This window comes from Eutrigla gurnardus (genome assembly GCF_963514095.1).
Source record: "Eutrigla gurnardus genome assembly, chromosome: 19".
Taxonomy (NCBI): Eukaryota; Metazoa; Chordata; class Actinopteri; order Perciformes; family Triglidae; genus Eutrigla; species Eutrigla gurnardus.
The window spans coordinates 19,706,353-19,722,349 of NC_139930.1; the positions used below are offsets into that span (position 1 = coordinate 19,706,353).

At 43.6% G+C, this 15,997-nt stretch overlaps 1 protein-coding gene across 12 annotated transcripts in view; it reads right to left on the bottom strand.

Annotated features, from left to right (window-relative positions):
- cdk5rap2 (CDK5 regulatory subunit associated protein 2) overlaps positions 1-15,997 on the bottom strand; it is a 29,717-nt gene that overhangs the window by 12,516 nt on the left and 1,204 nt on the right. For 3 of the 12 annotated variants that reach the window (XM_084034914.1, XM_084034919.1, XM_084034909.1), the window contains exons 1-20: positions 7,087-8,352; positions 6,844-6,960; positions 6,640-6,759; positions 6,397-6,493; positions 5,971-6,185; positions 5,680-5,850; positions 5,470-5,580; positions 5,251-5,388; positions 4,933-5,112; positions 4,660-4,854; positions 4,285-4,476; positions 3,966-4,095; positions 3,730-3,869; positions 3,530-3,646; positions 3,287-3,430; positions 3,064-3,176; positions 2,848-2,987; positions 877-1,017; positions 666-775; positions 390-521 (exon numbers count right to left, since the gene is read on the bottom strand). In XM_084034914.1, coding sequence (XP_083891040.1) covers positions 390-521; positions 666-775; positions 877-1,017; positions 2,848-2,987; positions 3,064-3,176; positions 3,287-3,430; positions 3,530-3,646; positions 3,730-3,869; positions 3,966-4,095; positions 4,285-4,476; positions 4,660-4,854; positions 4,933-5,112; positions 5,251-5,388; positions 5,470-5,580; positions 5,680-5,850; positions 5,971-6,185; positions 6,397-6,493; positions 6,640-6,759; positions 6,844-6,960; positions 7,087-8,139 — 3,756 coding nt within the window. In that variant the 5' untranslated portion in view covers positions 8,140-8,352. Of the gene's footprint in view, positions 1-389; positions 522-665; positions 776-876; positions 1,018-2,847; positions 2,988-3,063; positions 3,177-3,286; positions 3,431-3,529; positions 3,647-3,729; positions 3,870-3,965; positions 4,096-4,284; positions 4,477-4,659; positions 4,855-4,932; positions 5,113-5,250; positions 5,389-5,469; positions 5,581-5,679; positions 5,851-5,970; positions 6,190-6,396; positions 6,494-6,639; positions 6,760-6,843; positions 6,961-7,086; positions 8,356-9,874; positions 9,926-10,087; positions 10,236-10,339; positions 10,513-10,626; positions 10,751-10,931; positions 11,009-11,616; positions 11,728-12,438; positions 12,501-13,869; positions 13,926-14,145; positions 14,285-15,997 lie in introns of those variants that run through there. The other 9 variants (XM_084034910.1, XM_084034912.1, XM_084034918.1 and 6 more) reach the window with 8 other exon arrangements.

The window sequence follows — 15,997 nt, forward strand, 5'->3', positions numbered from 1 at the left end:
GAATCCATAACGCACTGCACAGCAACGGCAGAATGGTATGTGTCTAATGTGGCATGGTGAGGAGAGAGAGCATTTCATGGGACACGGAGATAAAAGAAACAAAAACAAAACAGGGGCTGATTAGGAAAAGGTGAAGGTGAAAAGAGGATCTTCTACTACAGACAGAAAACAAAGAGACATTAGTAACAGGCTAGACAGAGCAAAGGTTAAGATGTAGGTTCAAAGGATAGAAAGGAGCTAATACAGGTGGGTGTTAGACAATGACTATTATACATCCAGTATTTGTGGAAATACTGTACAAATGTTTGCTAAATGACAGAAAAATGCCCTTCATTGTAAACTTTGAGTACAACTTCCTCCACTTGCAGCCGTCGTTTGTGGCCTCTCACCTGTTTCAAGGGGCTACCGCTGGCCACGTCTTTGTCTTCGCCGTCATGGTCTGACTCCAATAGTGACAGGCGGTTCTGCAGCTCGTCGTTTGAAGTCTGCAGTCTGCTGACGTAATCCTGCAGCTCCAGCACCTAAGGCCCAAACGGATTCATTTTTAACCATTTGCATGATTTTCCTCCCCTTTTTTTGCGTATATTAGTGTCATGTCTTGCCAACCACCTAACATCTACTGCTATATTCATTCAAACAATGCATTTAGTTAGTTTGAACTGTACCTTCTGCTTGAGCTCCTGTGCAGAGAGTAGAGACAGACTGTCATCCTGCCCGTCTCCCACGCAGAAACTCATGTAGGAAGTCTGTTCTCCAATTAAACTCAGTGTCTCACCTGAAAAACCATAAAGTCACACGTCACAAACAGACTCCCATCAACCTGAAGGCTGAAATAAGAGAATAGAATTGGCTTAAAGCATTTTTTTCTCCTCTTACCACCATCGTTAGCCCCGCCGACCCCTCCTCCACGGTTCTGTATGGCTCCTAAGCGAGCCTGCAGAGAGGCATTCCAGCGCTGTGCATCTTCAAGCTGATGCCTCATGCTCTCCAGTTCTTTAGGATCAATCAGGTCCATACCTGAACAGATACACACACATGCTTAATATCTCTGGTGTGACAAGAAAGTACATTTCTGCATATGTAAGAGCCCTCATTTCCTCACAGAATGCGTGTCTCATTTCACAATGATTTACATGCTGCATCCCCACCAGTTCACAAACGTTTAAATTCTTACTTCATAGTATTGTATCTGTGCAAAATCTAACTTTTGATAATTTAAAAAGAAAAACAAATTTTCATGCAATTTCGGGGGGAAAAAAAATAAAAGAAAAATCACCAATCATTCATTTTCAGAAAGTAAAAAGTAGAAAACATCTTTATTTTATGAATGTAAACTAAACCAGCTATATCTTTCTTTTTTAAATAATGCATTTGATTCATCTTGATATGTTTGTTCAATTCATATCAAATCCCCTATACGGTACGTTGAAGGTAATGAGAAGTTTAAGATCTGCAGCCACATTTAAAAATGTAGACATGAATATAATCACCATGTTTTTGTGTGTGTGTGTCTACATGTAGCGCTTATGCAACGTGTATTAAAATGATGATGTACCAAAAACTAGAAATGTGGATTTACTCAGTGGCCATTACTGCAGCTACATCTGTCGTTCAGTATGAATGTGAGCCATCAGCCTGTTACTTACAGCTGACCTATTTCTACACCTGACCCTCTTCAGACGGGGGCGGGGGCGGGGGGGGGGATGAGCATGCACTTGACAGGCACACACAGACGAGCACGGCATGCATGTGGACAGATGCTTAAGTCATTTAGCTTAGACGACTACCTGAGCGTACCGTGACACCTTTAATCAGCCTCAAGGCTGCGCCCTGATGTCACTGTGCTAAATTACATTATCTCTCTTTTTTTTATTATTAGGATCTATTTCAAGAGAGCTACTCTACGGTAGGATAACCCGGAATTATAAAGCAGTATAATAACCTTGGATACATTTGTTAAAGTAGTTATATAATGACATGCTTATGCAATAAATTCTCATGTGACAGATGGTTGAAGGTTGGGTGAATAAACAGAGGGGGTTGAGGTGAAATGCGTGAAACAGTCAACCAAAGCTTTTAATGACAGTGAAAACAAGCAGACAGGATGTTAGAAGTGAGAGACAGGATGAACGGCCAACAGCAGCCTTTATTATTATTATTTTTTTTTTTTAAATAAAAGGACAGACAAACAAAAAACAGTGTGAAGACAATACATTTAAAGAATGACAGCAGGTTTACTATGAAGAAAACATGCAGATGAGGAGGTGATGATGTCAAGAACAGTGAACATAAAGTGCACGACGATGAGAGGGAAGACCAGGTGTGCATGCTGAATGAAGTGACGGAAGAATAGGGGATGTGAGCAAACAGTGGATGAAGAAGAGCGACTGTTCAGGGCTGGGCGATAATTCAATATCATCACTTATCGTCTAAGATATTAGACATAGATATCATAATACACAATTATGTCATCTAAATTGATAATAACAAGCACATCGATACAAATTCTGCTTACAGGAATACCCCAGTGCAGCTAAATCAAACTACTGTCTAAATCTCATTACATGCTTCGATTTTCTCCATAGTTTCACAGCAAACATATTATATCTTGAATGAGTTATGAAATTACAGATACGGGGATAGAAGACGTTGCACGTATCGCCCAGCCCTAAGTGTGTTTGTGTAACTTTCCCCTAGGACCTATGGATATATCTCCCTGCACTCCAGTTTCCTAACTCTTCTAACAACCTAAATGATAAACTCTTTGCTTTATTGTTTTGTCCTTTCTTTCTCCCCCCCTCATTCAGTTCCCTTCGTCATTTGCCACCCAGTGTGTTTGCACTCCACCTTCTCTGAGCTTGGCTCTTTGCATCTCCCTCTCCAAGTCGTCCCTGAGCTCCTCATTAGTTTTGATGCTCTCCTCTAGCTGCTGCCTGAGGAGCTGCACCGCTGTCAGCTCCAGCTGCAGAGCGTGGAGACGCTGGGCGCTGCAAATACAACAAGCCACTCAGAATACTATTTTTCATTTAATAGCAATGCTTTCTTTGCGTCTGTGATCCCCACCTGTCCTGCTCCTTGACGGTCCTGACCAGGCTGGAGTAGAGCTGCTGCTCGGCTCTCAGTGCTTTGTTCAGAGCATCGTGCTCCTGCTGCAAGGCTAAAAGGTTGGGCAAAGCCTTGAGGGAGACAGACAATGAAATGGCCTTAATGCACATCATACACAATAGTCTGAGCATTATGTGTAAATATATTAGTTCATTCAGCAGAAAAGTTGCGTTTAGTTTACCTCTTGCTGGCTGTCTCCACCAATCATAGTTCTTTCTCTCTGAGGGAGTCCTGGGAGTGATCTCTCCATGCCGGAACCAATGACCCGATCCTGGGTATGATCGACCCGACTGTCCCCTCTCTGACCGAGGCGCTGGTGAAGAACCTGCTCACAGAAATAAACGAAATGTAATAAGAAAACAAAGCTGCTGTGTGTTTCACTGAGTGACTAGAGTTTTTACTCTGTGAATGGGGGAACCCTTACATTGATGATCTCATCCTTGGTGTTCAGAGTGGCAGTCAGGGACTCGATATTAGCAGCCTGACCTTCACTGCGACCCTCCAGCTCAGATAGCAATGACTGTAGCTCTGCCAAAGAAATCTAGATGTCGAGAAAATAAAGCAAAGGATTGCACAAAAAGACTCCGGATTATGGACAAAGTGAAGTGCTTATGACCAACTGACCTTCAGTTCATTTTCCCTCTTAAGTGCTTTATTCAGTGCCTCGGTTTTCTGTGCTAGCTCCTTCTTCAGGACGACGACGGTCTTCTTCGAGTGCAGAATGTTTTCCACGTTATCCTCGCTGTTCTTCCTGGAAAGTCCAGCTTCAGGGCAAAAAACAAGAAAGAAACAAATGTAGGATCGATATGGACTCTAACTAAATACACAGTGAGAGGGTTTAAATCTCTAAAAGGCCTCACCTTCCTTCTCGTCCAACTTCTCCTGCATGATGAGTATAGTGTGTCTGAGCTCCGACACATGATCCGGCTCCTCCTTCTGCCTCATCTCTGCCAGGAACTGGTCCCTCTCCTGACCACGCTGCAGAAGCTTCTGCACAAATAGAAAGAAAACAAGTTAGCACAATCAAACACACTCCAGTACCTTACAACTTTGTCGAAACATGTCACCGCAAAATGAGTATAATTTGTGTTATTCTCCTTGGGAGTTTTGATTTCCTCTCGTTAGGTTTCTAAGTCGGGGCACAGCTGAGCGACTGTGATGCATCCCAAAGGAACGTACGTTGATGACGCTGTCTTTTTCGGCAAGCAGGGCCCTGAGCTCTGCCGTCTCTAAACAACCCTCCTGGGCTGCTGTGGAGCTTTGCTTCTCGGCGGAGGCGAGCTGCTGCTGCCTGTCAGACAGCTGCTTCCTCAGTTGCTGGATCTCTTGTGTGCGCTCAGACAGCATGCGGTTGTAGTGCTCTGCAGACTCCTGGAGAGATGAAAGACAGAAAGAAGGGGTGTGAATAATACATCGGTTAATATCGGCCTACATTCTGTACATACAAATGGCTCTTTGCACATTCTGTGTCTGTAAAATGTGTAAATTCCCTTTTCCTAAAGACATTTTAGTTCAGTAATCCTATTAAACATGTTTTCAGAATGAAATGTTGACCTTGATGAGCTGATCCTTGCTGCTGATCGTAGCCAACAGTCCTTCCACGGCACTCTCATTGTCAGCAACCAGCCGTTCTCTGACCTTCACAGCCTCAGCCAACATAGCCTCTGTGACCTTTAACCTCTGGCCCATCTGTTCAGCGAGGTCACGTGTATGAGTCTGCGACTGGCTCAGCAGTGATTCGGCCATTACCTGCAAACAATGGTTGACGAAGTTAGAAGAAAATCTCAGAAGCATTCAAGGATAAAGTGTTTTTTTCTTCGACTTTACCTCCATATCCTTTGTCTTGCCCTCCAGGGAGAGCTGTAACTGGCTGATGATGGAGTCCTTCTCCCTCAACGATCTGTTCAGGTTATCTTCTACATCTTGCTTGGCTCTTTGCAGGTTCTTCAGTGTGTTTGCAAGATGCTGCAGCTCGACATCCTTCTCTTTGATCAGACCGTCAAAACTCTGGAAGGAGAGGAATCAGCAGAAAGATACCTCCAAAATCAGTAAAAATGTAATTACTGACTACGGGAAAGGGAACATTTCTGGCCTTTTTAAGTTTCTGATATTTATAATCAATCAAACACAGTTATGGCTTCTTACATTGAGGGTTTCCTCATTGTGAGAGAGCAAGTTATTCAGCCTATCCAGGTCTCTCTCCTTCTCCCTTAGAGACAGCTGCAGCTGGTGAATCTCATTGTCCTTCTCCTCAATGGCAGCGAACTTCTCATCCAATGCTTGCTGTGAGGGAGCAGACAGAGCAAACATCGGAATCAAATTATAGTCCCTGTGGTGAGAAGATTACACAGTAGGAGTCCCCACCTCCAGAGCTTTCTCCTTTTCTTTCAGCCTTTGCCGCAGCTTGGAAAGCACATTATCCGTTCCTCCTGGACTTTTGCTTTGCTCGAAGTCTCTGAGCATATTTATGTACTCCTGATGAACACAGACAAAAACACAATATAAAATCACCTATTTGCAATGGCAGCCGGAAGCCAGTGGTCTGTCAATAAATGTTTAATGTTCTCGTGTCACCTGCAGCTGCTGCTCTTTATCCACCAGAGTGGATGTGAGCCGCTCGATGGTGACCTCGTGGGCCTGCAGTTTTCTTTTGGTTTGATCGAGCAGTTCCTGGTATTGCTGCTCCAGAGCACTCTCCCTGTCTCCAATCTCACCGCTCAGCTTTTTCAGCTGATTGTTCAGATCCTGGAAGGGGAAGTGATAGCGTCTCACAAAATCCAATATTTCAATAGTGACAGATAACAGAAAAGAGGATTTAAAAATGCCTGATGGCTTTGTTGTGGAGACGATAAGACACTGTCTTACATTCACGGTCTTGTCTCCCTTCTTCTTCTGTTGTTGCAGGTCCTCCAGTTCCACCTCTAGCTGGTCCTTCGCCTGCTGCAAGTCAGCCAGCTCTTGCTCCTTCCTGGTCAGGCCACGCTGGAGCTTTTGGGCTTCGAGCACCATGACATGGTGTTCTCCCTGGAGTTGGGCCAGCTCTGTTTGCTTGGCCATTAACAGATTTTGGTGCTCCTCTACTCCCTGAGGGACATATGCAAGAAATGTTTCATTTTACAGAGGCTGCAATGTGTACAAATACTTCCCTGCTTCCCTACTTCTATGAAACACTGACCTCTCAGTAATATGTGTGAATATCCAGGCACACAGGCACATTGACATTATCATATAAAATCAATGGCTGGCTCTCTATAAAGCTTGGCTTTCCATAAAAAACATTTTTTGAAGGACTTGCCTGGTATTTCTTCAGTTGGGCTTTATGTGCTGCCTCTCTAGCATTGGCCAAAGCGTCATCTCTGTCATCAATCTCATGACACAGCTCTGCAATCTGTGCAACCAAGACAAAGACCGACTGTTGGTGCTAGAGCATTGCATAATGCAGGAGAGTGAAAGCACACACAGGCGAAGCCTTGTCCCACTCAACAACAATTGTTATGATTGTTTGTTATAATAATGCAAAATAAAAACCCAAACCTGTTTTTCCTTTTCTTTGAAGACCTGAGTAAGCCCCTGGATCGTTTTGTCTCGCTTTAGAGCATTTTTCTTCTCAGAGTTGAGTTCATTCTCCTTCTCCTCCAACTGGCATAACAGGGTCTGTTGACACCAAGCAGTGATCTTACACAAAGACTCTCTCATTTAAAAAAATATCAAATATAAGAAGATGTTGCCCCCATGTACCTTGTTTTCATTCTGGGTATCCTCCAGTATTCTAGTCAAGTTGTCATTGGTGCTTTTTGCCTGGGTGAGCTCTTCAGTCAGTCGTTTATTGCAGGACTCCACTCGCTTAACCTCACTCTGGAGAACACATGAAACAGAAAGAGACAAATATCAGCCATGTTAAGCAGCACAGCTGTTGTCTGTCATAGCTCATTACCAGTTGCTGTAGCATGTTGCCCAGCAGGGATTACTGAAAAGAACTACCTCCACCGCTCTGACAGGAGTGTATTCATCATCAAATTCCTCTGTAAGATCATGCAGAGACTTCCATTCTGCCTCTCTGTGTCTGCGCTTGGGTCGGACGTTGAGAGGGCCACTATTTAACCTCTTCAGGACGGGGATGTGGCTCCCTGCAGGGGCAGAGACTTCTTGCCTGGAGATGCAGCGCAGGAGCTGGATCAGGTCGGAGATCACAGAAGGCTGACTCGGGGAACTGTGGAGTAGTGCTCTGGCCTGAGCCTTTCCTCCTGGGTCATCAGCGGCACCGTGTCTGGCAACAAACACCTTGGGCTCTCGGAGTTTTGATTTGGATGGCGGGTCTGGAGGGGCGTCGGAGGAAAAGTCTCTATTGAGGGACTGCAGGGATGTGGAGCGAACTTGGAATCCAGGTCTAGGCAGCGTGCCCTTACGTTGGATCAGATCATGGTACAAGTTCTGGGAACGGTGGTGTGCACCTCGCAGACCGAAGCTCTTCACAGAGCCCTCGAGCTCTGCTGTTGATCCCAGCCTGCTGCTCCTGAGGCTTGAGCGACCTGGAAATACCCCTTTGCTAGAGATTCGATCCAGACTCACACACCGTCTCATGCGATTGACCGCCTGACCGCCACTCTCCTTGAACAGCTGGCCTTCGGAGGCCAGCCGACACACAGCCTCGTCATCAGGACTGCCCACCCCAGAGGACCTGAGTGGAGACTTGCAGCTGGTGCTCTCCGCGTAACTCTTTAACAGGCTCGGGTTGTTTTTGTTGTAGATGTGGATGATGCACTGGATCAGGTGGTCTTTCTCCGCCTGCAGCTTCTGGATCTGAGTGTTGTGTCCATCCTGCAGCTGGCTGATGTTCACATCACACTGCACCACCTTCTCCAGCTGGAACACGCATTTACCGCAGAGGAACTCTCCGCGTCCATCGCGTGTCACCTCCCAGCCCAGCACATGGGACAGGATCACTTGTAGCTTCCTCTGTGCCGATGAGCTGAAGATCCAGCGACACTGGCTTCCCACCAGGCGAACGCCACATATACGACACGGGTCCCTCATGGCGCCGTAGATCTTCAGATTCCAGATTCACCCACTTAGAACGAGTCCAAGAAGCCTGTCGCTGACGCACAAACTGTCCAGTGACCTAATGGTCATCAGCCTGCCAACCACGGAATAGCCATCTATCCATTTTCTCTCAATGCATCAGCAAGAGAAGCACAGAGGAGAATGACTGAGTCCAGAGCAGTATAAGCCCTAAGCCTTTGATAATCCCTGCTCCCGCCTCTATTCCACTCTCCCCCACATATTCAATCAGATCAAATCCTCTAGGGCTGCTGCAGTGATCTGTGTCATGGCCTGTGGCAGACCATCTCTAGAAAACCTCCTCCCAGGTAGAGTATCAGGTGCTTCTCCGTCGCACTGGTGGAGATGGAAGAAACCAATCACCCCTTTGGAGTGCATCCTGCCTGACAGTACATGTGAATATCTGCTTTAAGATTAGAGCAGGTGATTTCTGGCAATCACATACCGATACACCAGGGCTGCTCTCGCTTCGTCGATTTATCTTTAATACCTTTTTAATGCTGAGTGACTTATTTCCCAGAACACCTCTCTTGTGTACACAAGATTTATAAGTGTGCTGTTGCATGATTCTTTATGGAGAAACACAGTTTTACAGATTTAGTGTCGATTAAATCAACTAATCAATTAGTCGACAAAATCGTATGTTAGTCGACTAAGAATTTCTTTGGCTGAGGACAGCCGTACATTACGCCTCTATCCTGGAGGGGCCACTCAAAGTCCTATCACGCCACAAAAGCATCCCTGGTAGACATACTGTCTCCAATCTTTCAATATCCTTTTGCGATACATGTTGTGCCGTTTTCCCCCTTTGACAAAGAAGGGTGGACAGAAATAACCCTCAGACGAACCGTCTCCAGACAGCATGGTAATCCAGTCTTAACATCGTGACCTGAGTCCAGGCGGCAAGGCCCGACGAGGAACCATGGACGCGGTCCAACCACAAGCTTTCTACTCTGAACATCAACAATACACCCTGTATAATGTTTTGATGACCATTTCAAATTGCATTGCATCTTCACTATACGGTGGCTAAAGCTTTTTATAATATAAATATAAATATAAATAATATAATATCTTAGATAGTCAGAATATTTAGCCCCTTAACCCACAGAATGCAAAACCATCTAACAGGTATAGAGAATAAAGATGAGGAAAATCCTCCAACACAGGCTAACTGTCATGTGTGCTTATGGGAAATTGAGAGAACATTCATTTAAAGAGCACCAGTAGTAGCACCAAGTATTCATGATGATTAAGCTTCAACATTAGACAAACAAATTAAAGCCCCAAGATTACCACAACAAACAAGGCAGGGTCTTTAGTGAAACAGGGTACAAAAATAAAACTCCACCAGGAGGCACAAAGAGGATAAAAAAAACAAGCCATAAAACACACCAAAAGTACATTTCCTGTTGTTCAACAGAAAAACAGACAATCCTTTGAAATTGAGAGAGAACAGAGTGTGTGTCCATGTTTTGGTCTCTGAGCGTTGAATGGCTCGTCACACAATGCAGTTAAATCAGTTAGCTTTTAGTTTGTGGCAAAACTATTGCTGGAAACAGAATATGAAAGAATGACATACTGATTGATGTTAAAATTCTCATGGTGGGCAAAAGCCAGAAACGACAACAAAAGATCTCAAAAACATGGATTTTTGGAAAGAATCCAAAAAAAGCAGACCATTTAATTAGGAAACCAAAACAAGACCCACCTGATGGTCCGGTGTTGCTTTTTCCTTCGCTCCTAACTCGTCCCTCAGTACCTGGGGAAACAGACAAGGTCAAAGGTCACTCAAAGGCCTTTTAATATTGTGTGGTGGGCAATAGATCAAATGACTTTTTGTAACTCTGTCCGTCTCTGTATGTTTTGGTATCATTACAGAGGGAAAGCACCTAAATTATTTAGCAACCCATGAAAGTCATACCTCAAGTTCCTGATCTTTCTTGGCAATGACATCAGAGAGTTGTTTAACACAGTCGGCTGAGGGTGCATTCGTCTCTTGGTCTGCACTTTTCTTCTGATGGATCACAGCTTCCTGGTTCTTTAAAGTGATCTTGAGCTGCTCAATGATACTGGAGAGAGCAAACAAGAAACGAAAAACATTAAAAATATAATATTTAGACCCTAATAAACAGAAAAACATATTCATGTATCTGCTTATCTAATATGTCCCTACTGGTCTTTCTCCTGCAGGGCCTGCTGCAGGTCTTGGACTGGGCTGGGGGCAGGGGTGAAGGTGCTCGGTGGACCCAGGGCTTGGAGCTGCTTTTCCATGTTAATATTCTTAAGCTTCTCCTGCTCAGCAATGGCTGCCATGTTGTCAACGTCTTCCTCTGCTGTTCGCAGACACTGAAATTGATGTAAAAAGAAAGATCAAATGAGACATTTACCCCCAACTTCTGGAAATCATGAAACTATTTACCCCTCTCAGGGAATAAAGTATAGTAAACAATTCTGACTCACTTGTTCCAGGTCAGCTATCCTCTTGCTGAATGCGTCTCGAAGTGCATCCATCTCTCTCTGGGCTTGCTCTCTCACACGCTGGGGTTCTCCTGATTCTCGACCGGCCAGACTCTCCAAAGCTTTCCTGAACAAAAAAAGAAAAGAAAGGAAGAAAATCACAGGAGATTCCTATACTCTCATATACATTTTTCACCACTTCCTGTCAAGTAAGGTCTTGTTTTTGTCTGAATGTAAAAAAATGACACCAAACATGTGAATTTAGCCGACATTGAACTCCAGCACAGTATATAGGGAACGATACTCACGATGCAGACACAAGGAGCTCCTGTTTCTCTGCCAGGTCTCTCTTCATAGACTCCAACTCCACCTTCAGCTCAATATTCTATATATAAACAACATTCAGTCCATTAAAGGACAAGGATAAATAAAATGGGATGTTCAAAGATGATATCATTTTATTGTAATGAAGCCTTTAAAACCAGGAAAAGACAACTCTTGTACCATATTACATTATCCAAAATCTAAGATGATATCTAGCCTCATAACATAATAACAATATCATTTTGATATACTTCCCAGCTGTGGAGATTAGTTGTTCACTGGCACAACCAGCAGACAAATAATCAGAATCAGATTCTTAGAAATGGTTCTCCCCGACAGTTACCAAATGAATAAAAACCTCAGAGTTTATCTTGGCTGGGAGTGTGTACATAAATCTAACATTCTTACATGACAGGACACCTCTCAAAATGAAAAACAAAGATAAGAAACACAAGGAGCGGATTCCAGTGCGCTTACAGCTGTTCTGAGATCATAAATGTGGGATTGTGGTTGAAACATATCCAGCTGTTGTTGTGATCTCAGTTAGTCCCGCTAGGAAACGCTGAGTCACATGTAACATTAGGACACAAAGGGGCCACATAAATGCATGACAAAGGCAAAAAGAAGAAGCTTAATGCTGGTTTTGGCATAAGAAATTAGAAACAACACCGTTTTGAAGATGTCTTCGGTGGAGTCGTCGCACTTCTGCTGCATGCGCTCCTCCATGAAGTAGATGCGCAGCTTCAGGTTAAAGTTCTCTTTCTTCAGAGCTGTTATTTGCTGCAGATGTTTGAGAAAAACAGGGAAATAAATGAACAACAAATAACATTTTATTGAAAAAGTAAAGAAAAAATAGTATCAAATAAAGTGTATTCTCTGCCTTGCCCAAAATTAAATGCATGCATTTAATTTATATGATGAGAAAATAAGGTTCAGGCGAATAATTTGGGTCAAATAAAAACAGCAGTTAAGCACTTTATCTGTGGAGAAAAGCGGGGAATGACCTATGCATAGCAGTAAGGGGTCATTTCTATGGTTTTTGTTAAAGTGAAGGGAGGCCTTCATACTTGTGTGTGTGTGTTTGAGTATGAATGTGTGTGAAGTTGACTGTGCATCATTGTGCTGCAGGCTCGGAGCAGCATACATCTGGTAATGGGGGTTGGGTGTGTAGACCGTCAAAGGCTGAAGCCCTCCGTTAAACGTCTAATCATGAAGCGGGCCAGGCAACCAAAAAAAGATCTTAGCAAGCATTCCACTCAAATGCTGAAATATAGACTTCATCTGAACCCTCCTCCCTCACAGACACACGCTTCATCACTGAATCTCCATAAATGGTCAGCATGGCTTAGTTTTAGGGCAGACTGAGGATCAGGTTTAATAAATCGTAATACCCCGTGTGTTGTGGTGGATAAAGCGGACTGCATAACCTCACACTGACACGTTGCAACCCAGATTTAAGAAACATCATGCCACTTGATACAAGTCACTCACATTCTCATAGTCCTTCATGGTGAGGGCTTTGATTGGGGACGTCTTGTCAGGGAAGGATAGGGCTGTAAAAGAACAAAGTGACATGCTTTCAGTCGTTCGAAAACACACACACATCATGCTCTCTATAACATAGAGAACCGTCCCTGCTTACAAGCATAACTTGCACTCCCAGTTGTCAGGAACGTGTTTATTTTAGAGGGATGAAGAGGAGGCATCGTAGGTGAGGCGGCTTCTGGAGAGCTGCCCCGTTTAGACCAGCTGAAGGCGGCCCACAGCTGATCACGCAACACGAGTCAACAACACATTTCACAACACGAACTCCAGATTCACAGCGTGACGGCATGACGGGAAGACCTCCATCGCCCCTCACGCTCGCAGGATCAGTTGCTTGTTTATGTACATTTTAATTCTAAATTTAGAGAGACGTTTGCAGTTGCCCTTGTTGTCTTTGGTGTGTGACTGTCAATGTCATTTATGTCAACATGAATGTAGAGCTCTACAGATCACCCCCATAAGTCGTTAGTCGAGTGCCTGACACAACTACTGAGGAGAAACAAGAGTTTTAGAAATAAAGTTTTATTTACCTCAGAGCCGAGGTAGTTAGCTATGAGAGTCAAGAAACATTACGGAGACAGAATAGTCTTTATATATTTCTATATAAAGTGGAAGGGAGGGTTAGCTCAGGAGGTAGAGCGGGTTGGCTGGCAACCGCAAGATTGCCGGTTCGATCCCCAGCTCCTCCTAGCTGAGTGCCTGGTGTCCCTGAGCAAGACGCCTCACCCTAATTGCACCTGACGAGCTGGCTGTCGCCCTGCGTGGTTGACTCCGCCGAATGGGTGAATGTCAGTCATTACTGTAAAGCGCTTTGGAGAAAAGCGCTATATAAATGAGGCCATTTACCATTTAAAAGGCAGCACATATTCTAAATTGGTACTAGTGAACAATATCCAAGTTTCGGCACAGACACCAAAAATTATACACTGCTCAAAAAAATTGAAGGAACTCATTTTGTTCTCAACAAATTATAAAATGTACATCAGTAATGATTCTCAACTTCAATAATCTGTCCTGGGACAAGTAATCATTTAATCCATCAAGAAAAACAATTGGCAATATCATAACGCTGCAACCATCAACTAACTTGACAGAAAGCCACGGATGCTGACCTATTTCTAGAAGTAATTTGTGTACTGACTTGTATGTATTGTTCGAGCCCCGAGTATATTGTTGGCACACTACAAGAGCTTGACAATGAATTGGAAACAGACATTAGCTAATTAACGTCATACATCTAATCCCTCAGCAGGGCTTCGGGGACATGACTGTGGGAGGTCACGGCAACGATTCAGCAGTATTAATTAATACATATGGGAGACACAACCCGAGCAAGGGAAAAAAACAAAGAGGGAACAAAAGAAAGTCTGAGTGTACCTGTCATGCTGTCTGTGGAATAGTCTCCAGCATCTAAGGAGTCTGGCAGTCTGCAGCTGTGGACAGAATCCTTTTTTGTTAGTGATGCATCCTAGTTACTACAAATATTTGTAGAGAGAAAGATCACCGTTACATTATTGTCACATTCATCGAGGGTAATTCATACATTCAAAAATCACAGTAATCAAAGCGAGCTCTGCTTTCCACCCTTGTCCACACATACTCTGATTATTATGGTTTTCAAACATAAATGCGTCGTGTTGATGTATTACTCACGCTGGCCAGTTCCACTGAGCCCCAAGAACAATCCATAAATAGCTCAAGAATGACTCTGCTTCATTTACATCCACTCTGGCAGAGCGTCCTTTCAGAGTGAGTGTGTGTGTGTGTGTGTGTGTGTGTGTGTGTGTGTGTGTGTGTGCTCGTGTGAGACCATGTGCCAGTGGCAGCCAGGCTCTCATGTTCAGACAGAGAGGATGGGAGAAAAAATCAGAGAAACTAGTGGACGGAGAAGGCTTACATTGGTGGACAAGCAGACTACTGTGGCTCTGATCAGCTAAGCATCACACAGTGATGGGACAGTGGCGTCACCCACAGACACGGAACAATGCACCAAACATCAGCAACGCACATCTGGATCACAACGACACAAACGAAACTGGGGTTTGCACATCACATGGAGTAAGTAAAGCTGTGTATTAAGTGCACATTTCTCCTTACAAATCTGGATTTAAGAGGAAACTTCCTTGTATAAACAAAAGCATGAACTATTCAGGTCCAAGATCGTGTCAGTCAACCTTGACCCTTGTGTTTAATAATATAGAAATCCAGCATTACATAACTAGGCTTCTTCCCATTCAGCCCCTGGCAGCACAGCCACTCTGCTGCTTCTCTGGTAGGTTTCAACAGTTTCTTTCCACCATGACTTGTTTATATTTCATATCTACACATTGATATATATATATAGTAGAAATGATATAGAGAATTTAGCAGATTGTGCTTTAGTTGAACTTCATATGATAGAAAATGATAATATATAAAATAGTGCAAATTCAATATTTGTAAAACAGACCCGTATCTTGTTATTATCTTGCTGTAATAATCACTTGAGCCTTTTTTTTTTTTTAAACAACAACATTACCATTTGGTGTTTTGAAGTTCTGTAGAAATATTGATGAGTCACATCAACATGACACTTAATTCATTTTATCCATACCCCTGCTAGAATTACACGTCATGTAAAGCTTCCTCAGTGTCAGGCTGCAACAATACACCATAAGGACACGGCTCTTCCCCATTGGTTTGCCTTGACACCCAGTAAACACAACAAAGTTAACCAACACAAAGCACCATAACTCAGTGCACTGCAGTGGATGAAAAAGCAGACAAAGTGCCAATTGAAATTATGTCATGCCCTTGGATTTGCAACATTAAATCACAGTGGATGGAATTAGGCCTTTTGACACAAAAGGCCTCAAAGAAATCCACATAAAAGTCTGCCCAAAAAAAAATTTGTGACAAGTTATTGCATCACTGAGGTTTCACATGCTAAGCAACCCCTTCCTGTGTTAATGGAGAGGAAGCACTCTAGAACAAGAGCCTGGCCCACGATGAGAGTAAAAAGAGCTAACACAAACACGCAGAACAACTTCCACAGAAACAGTCACAAATTAAACCCTCTTGTAAAGAAAGAGATGACATTAAAACACATCCCTGTTCGTGGTATAAACCCTTCAGCACCCAGCAGAACCACGTAAGAGCCTGTAAACAGTAACTTCCTCTTTATTTCTGACTTTGTTCCGACTGCTCGTGACAGACATGAAACAGCAATGTTTAAAACAACAATAACTGAGGGGACTAACACTACAAACGCAAGATAAAAATATATAAGTGTAAAATGAATCAGGTTTCAGGATTACCGAATAAGTAACTGACACCACACATATCAGCTAACATCTTGGATTACGGAGGCACGCTTACCACCTGGGTGACCCCGTTTTACAGAGGACACAGCTGGGCTGAAGACGAAAGCAAAAAGGCACCACAAACACATGAATGCCTACAACTATCTGTCACTGGAGCAGGAGCTGTCATTAAGTAGCTCTACCCAGCACGCTCTACCGAAGCA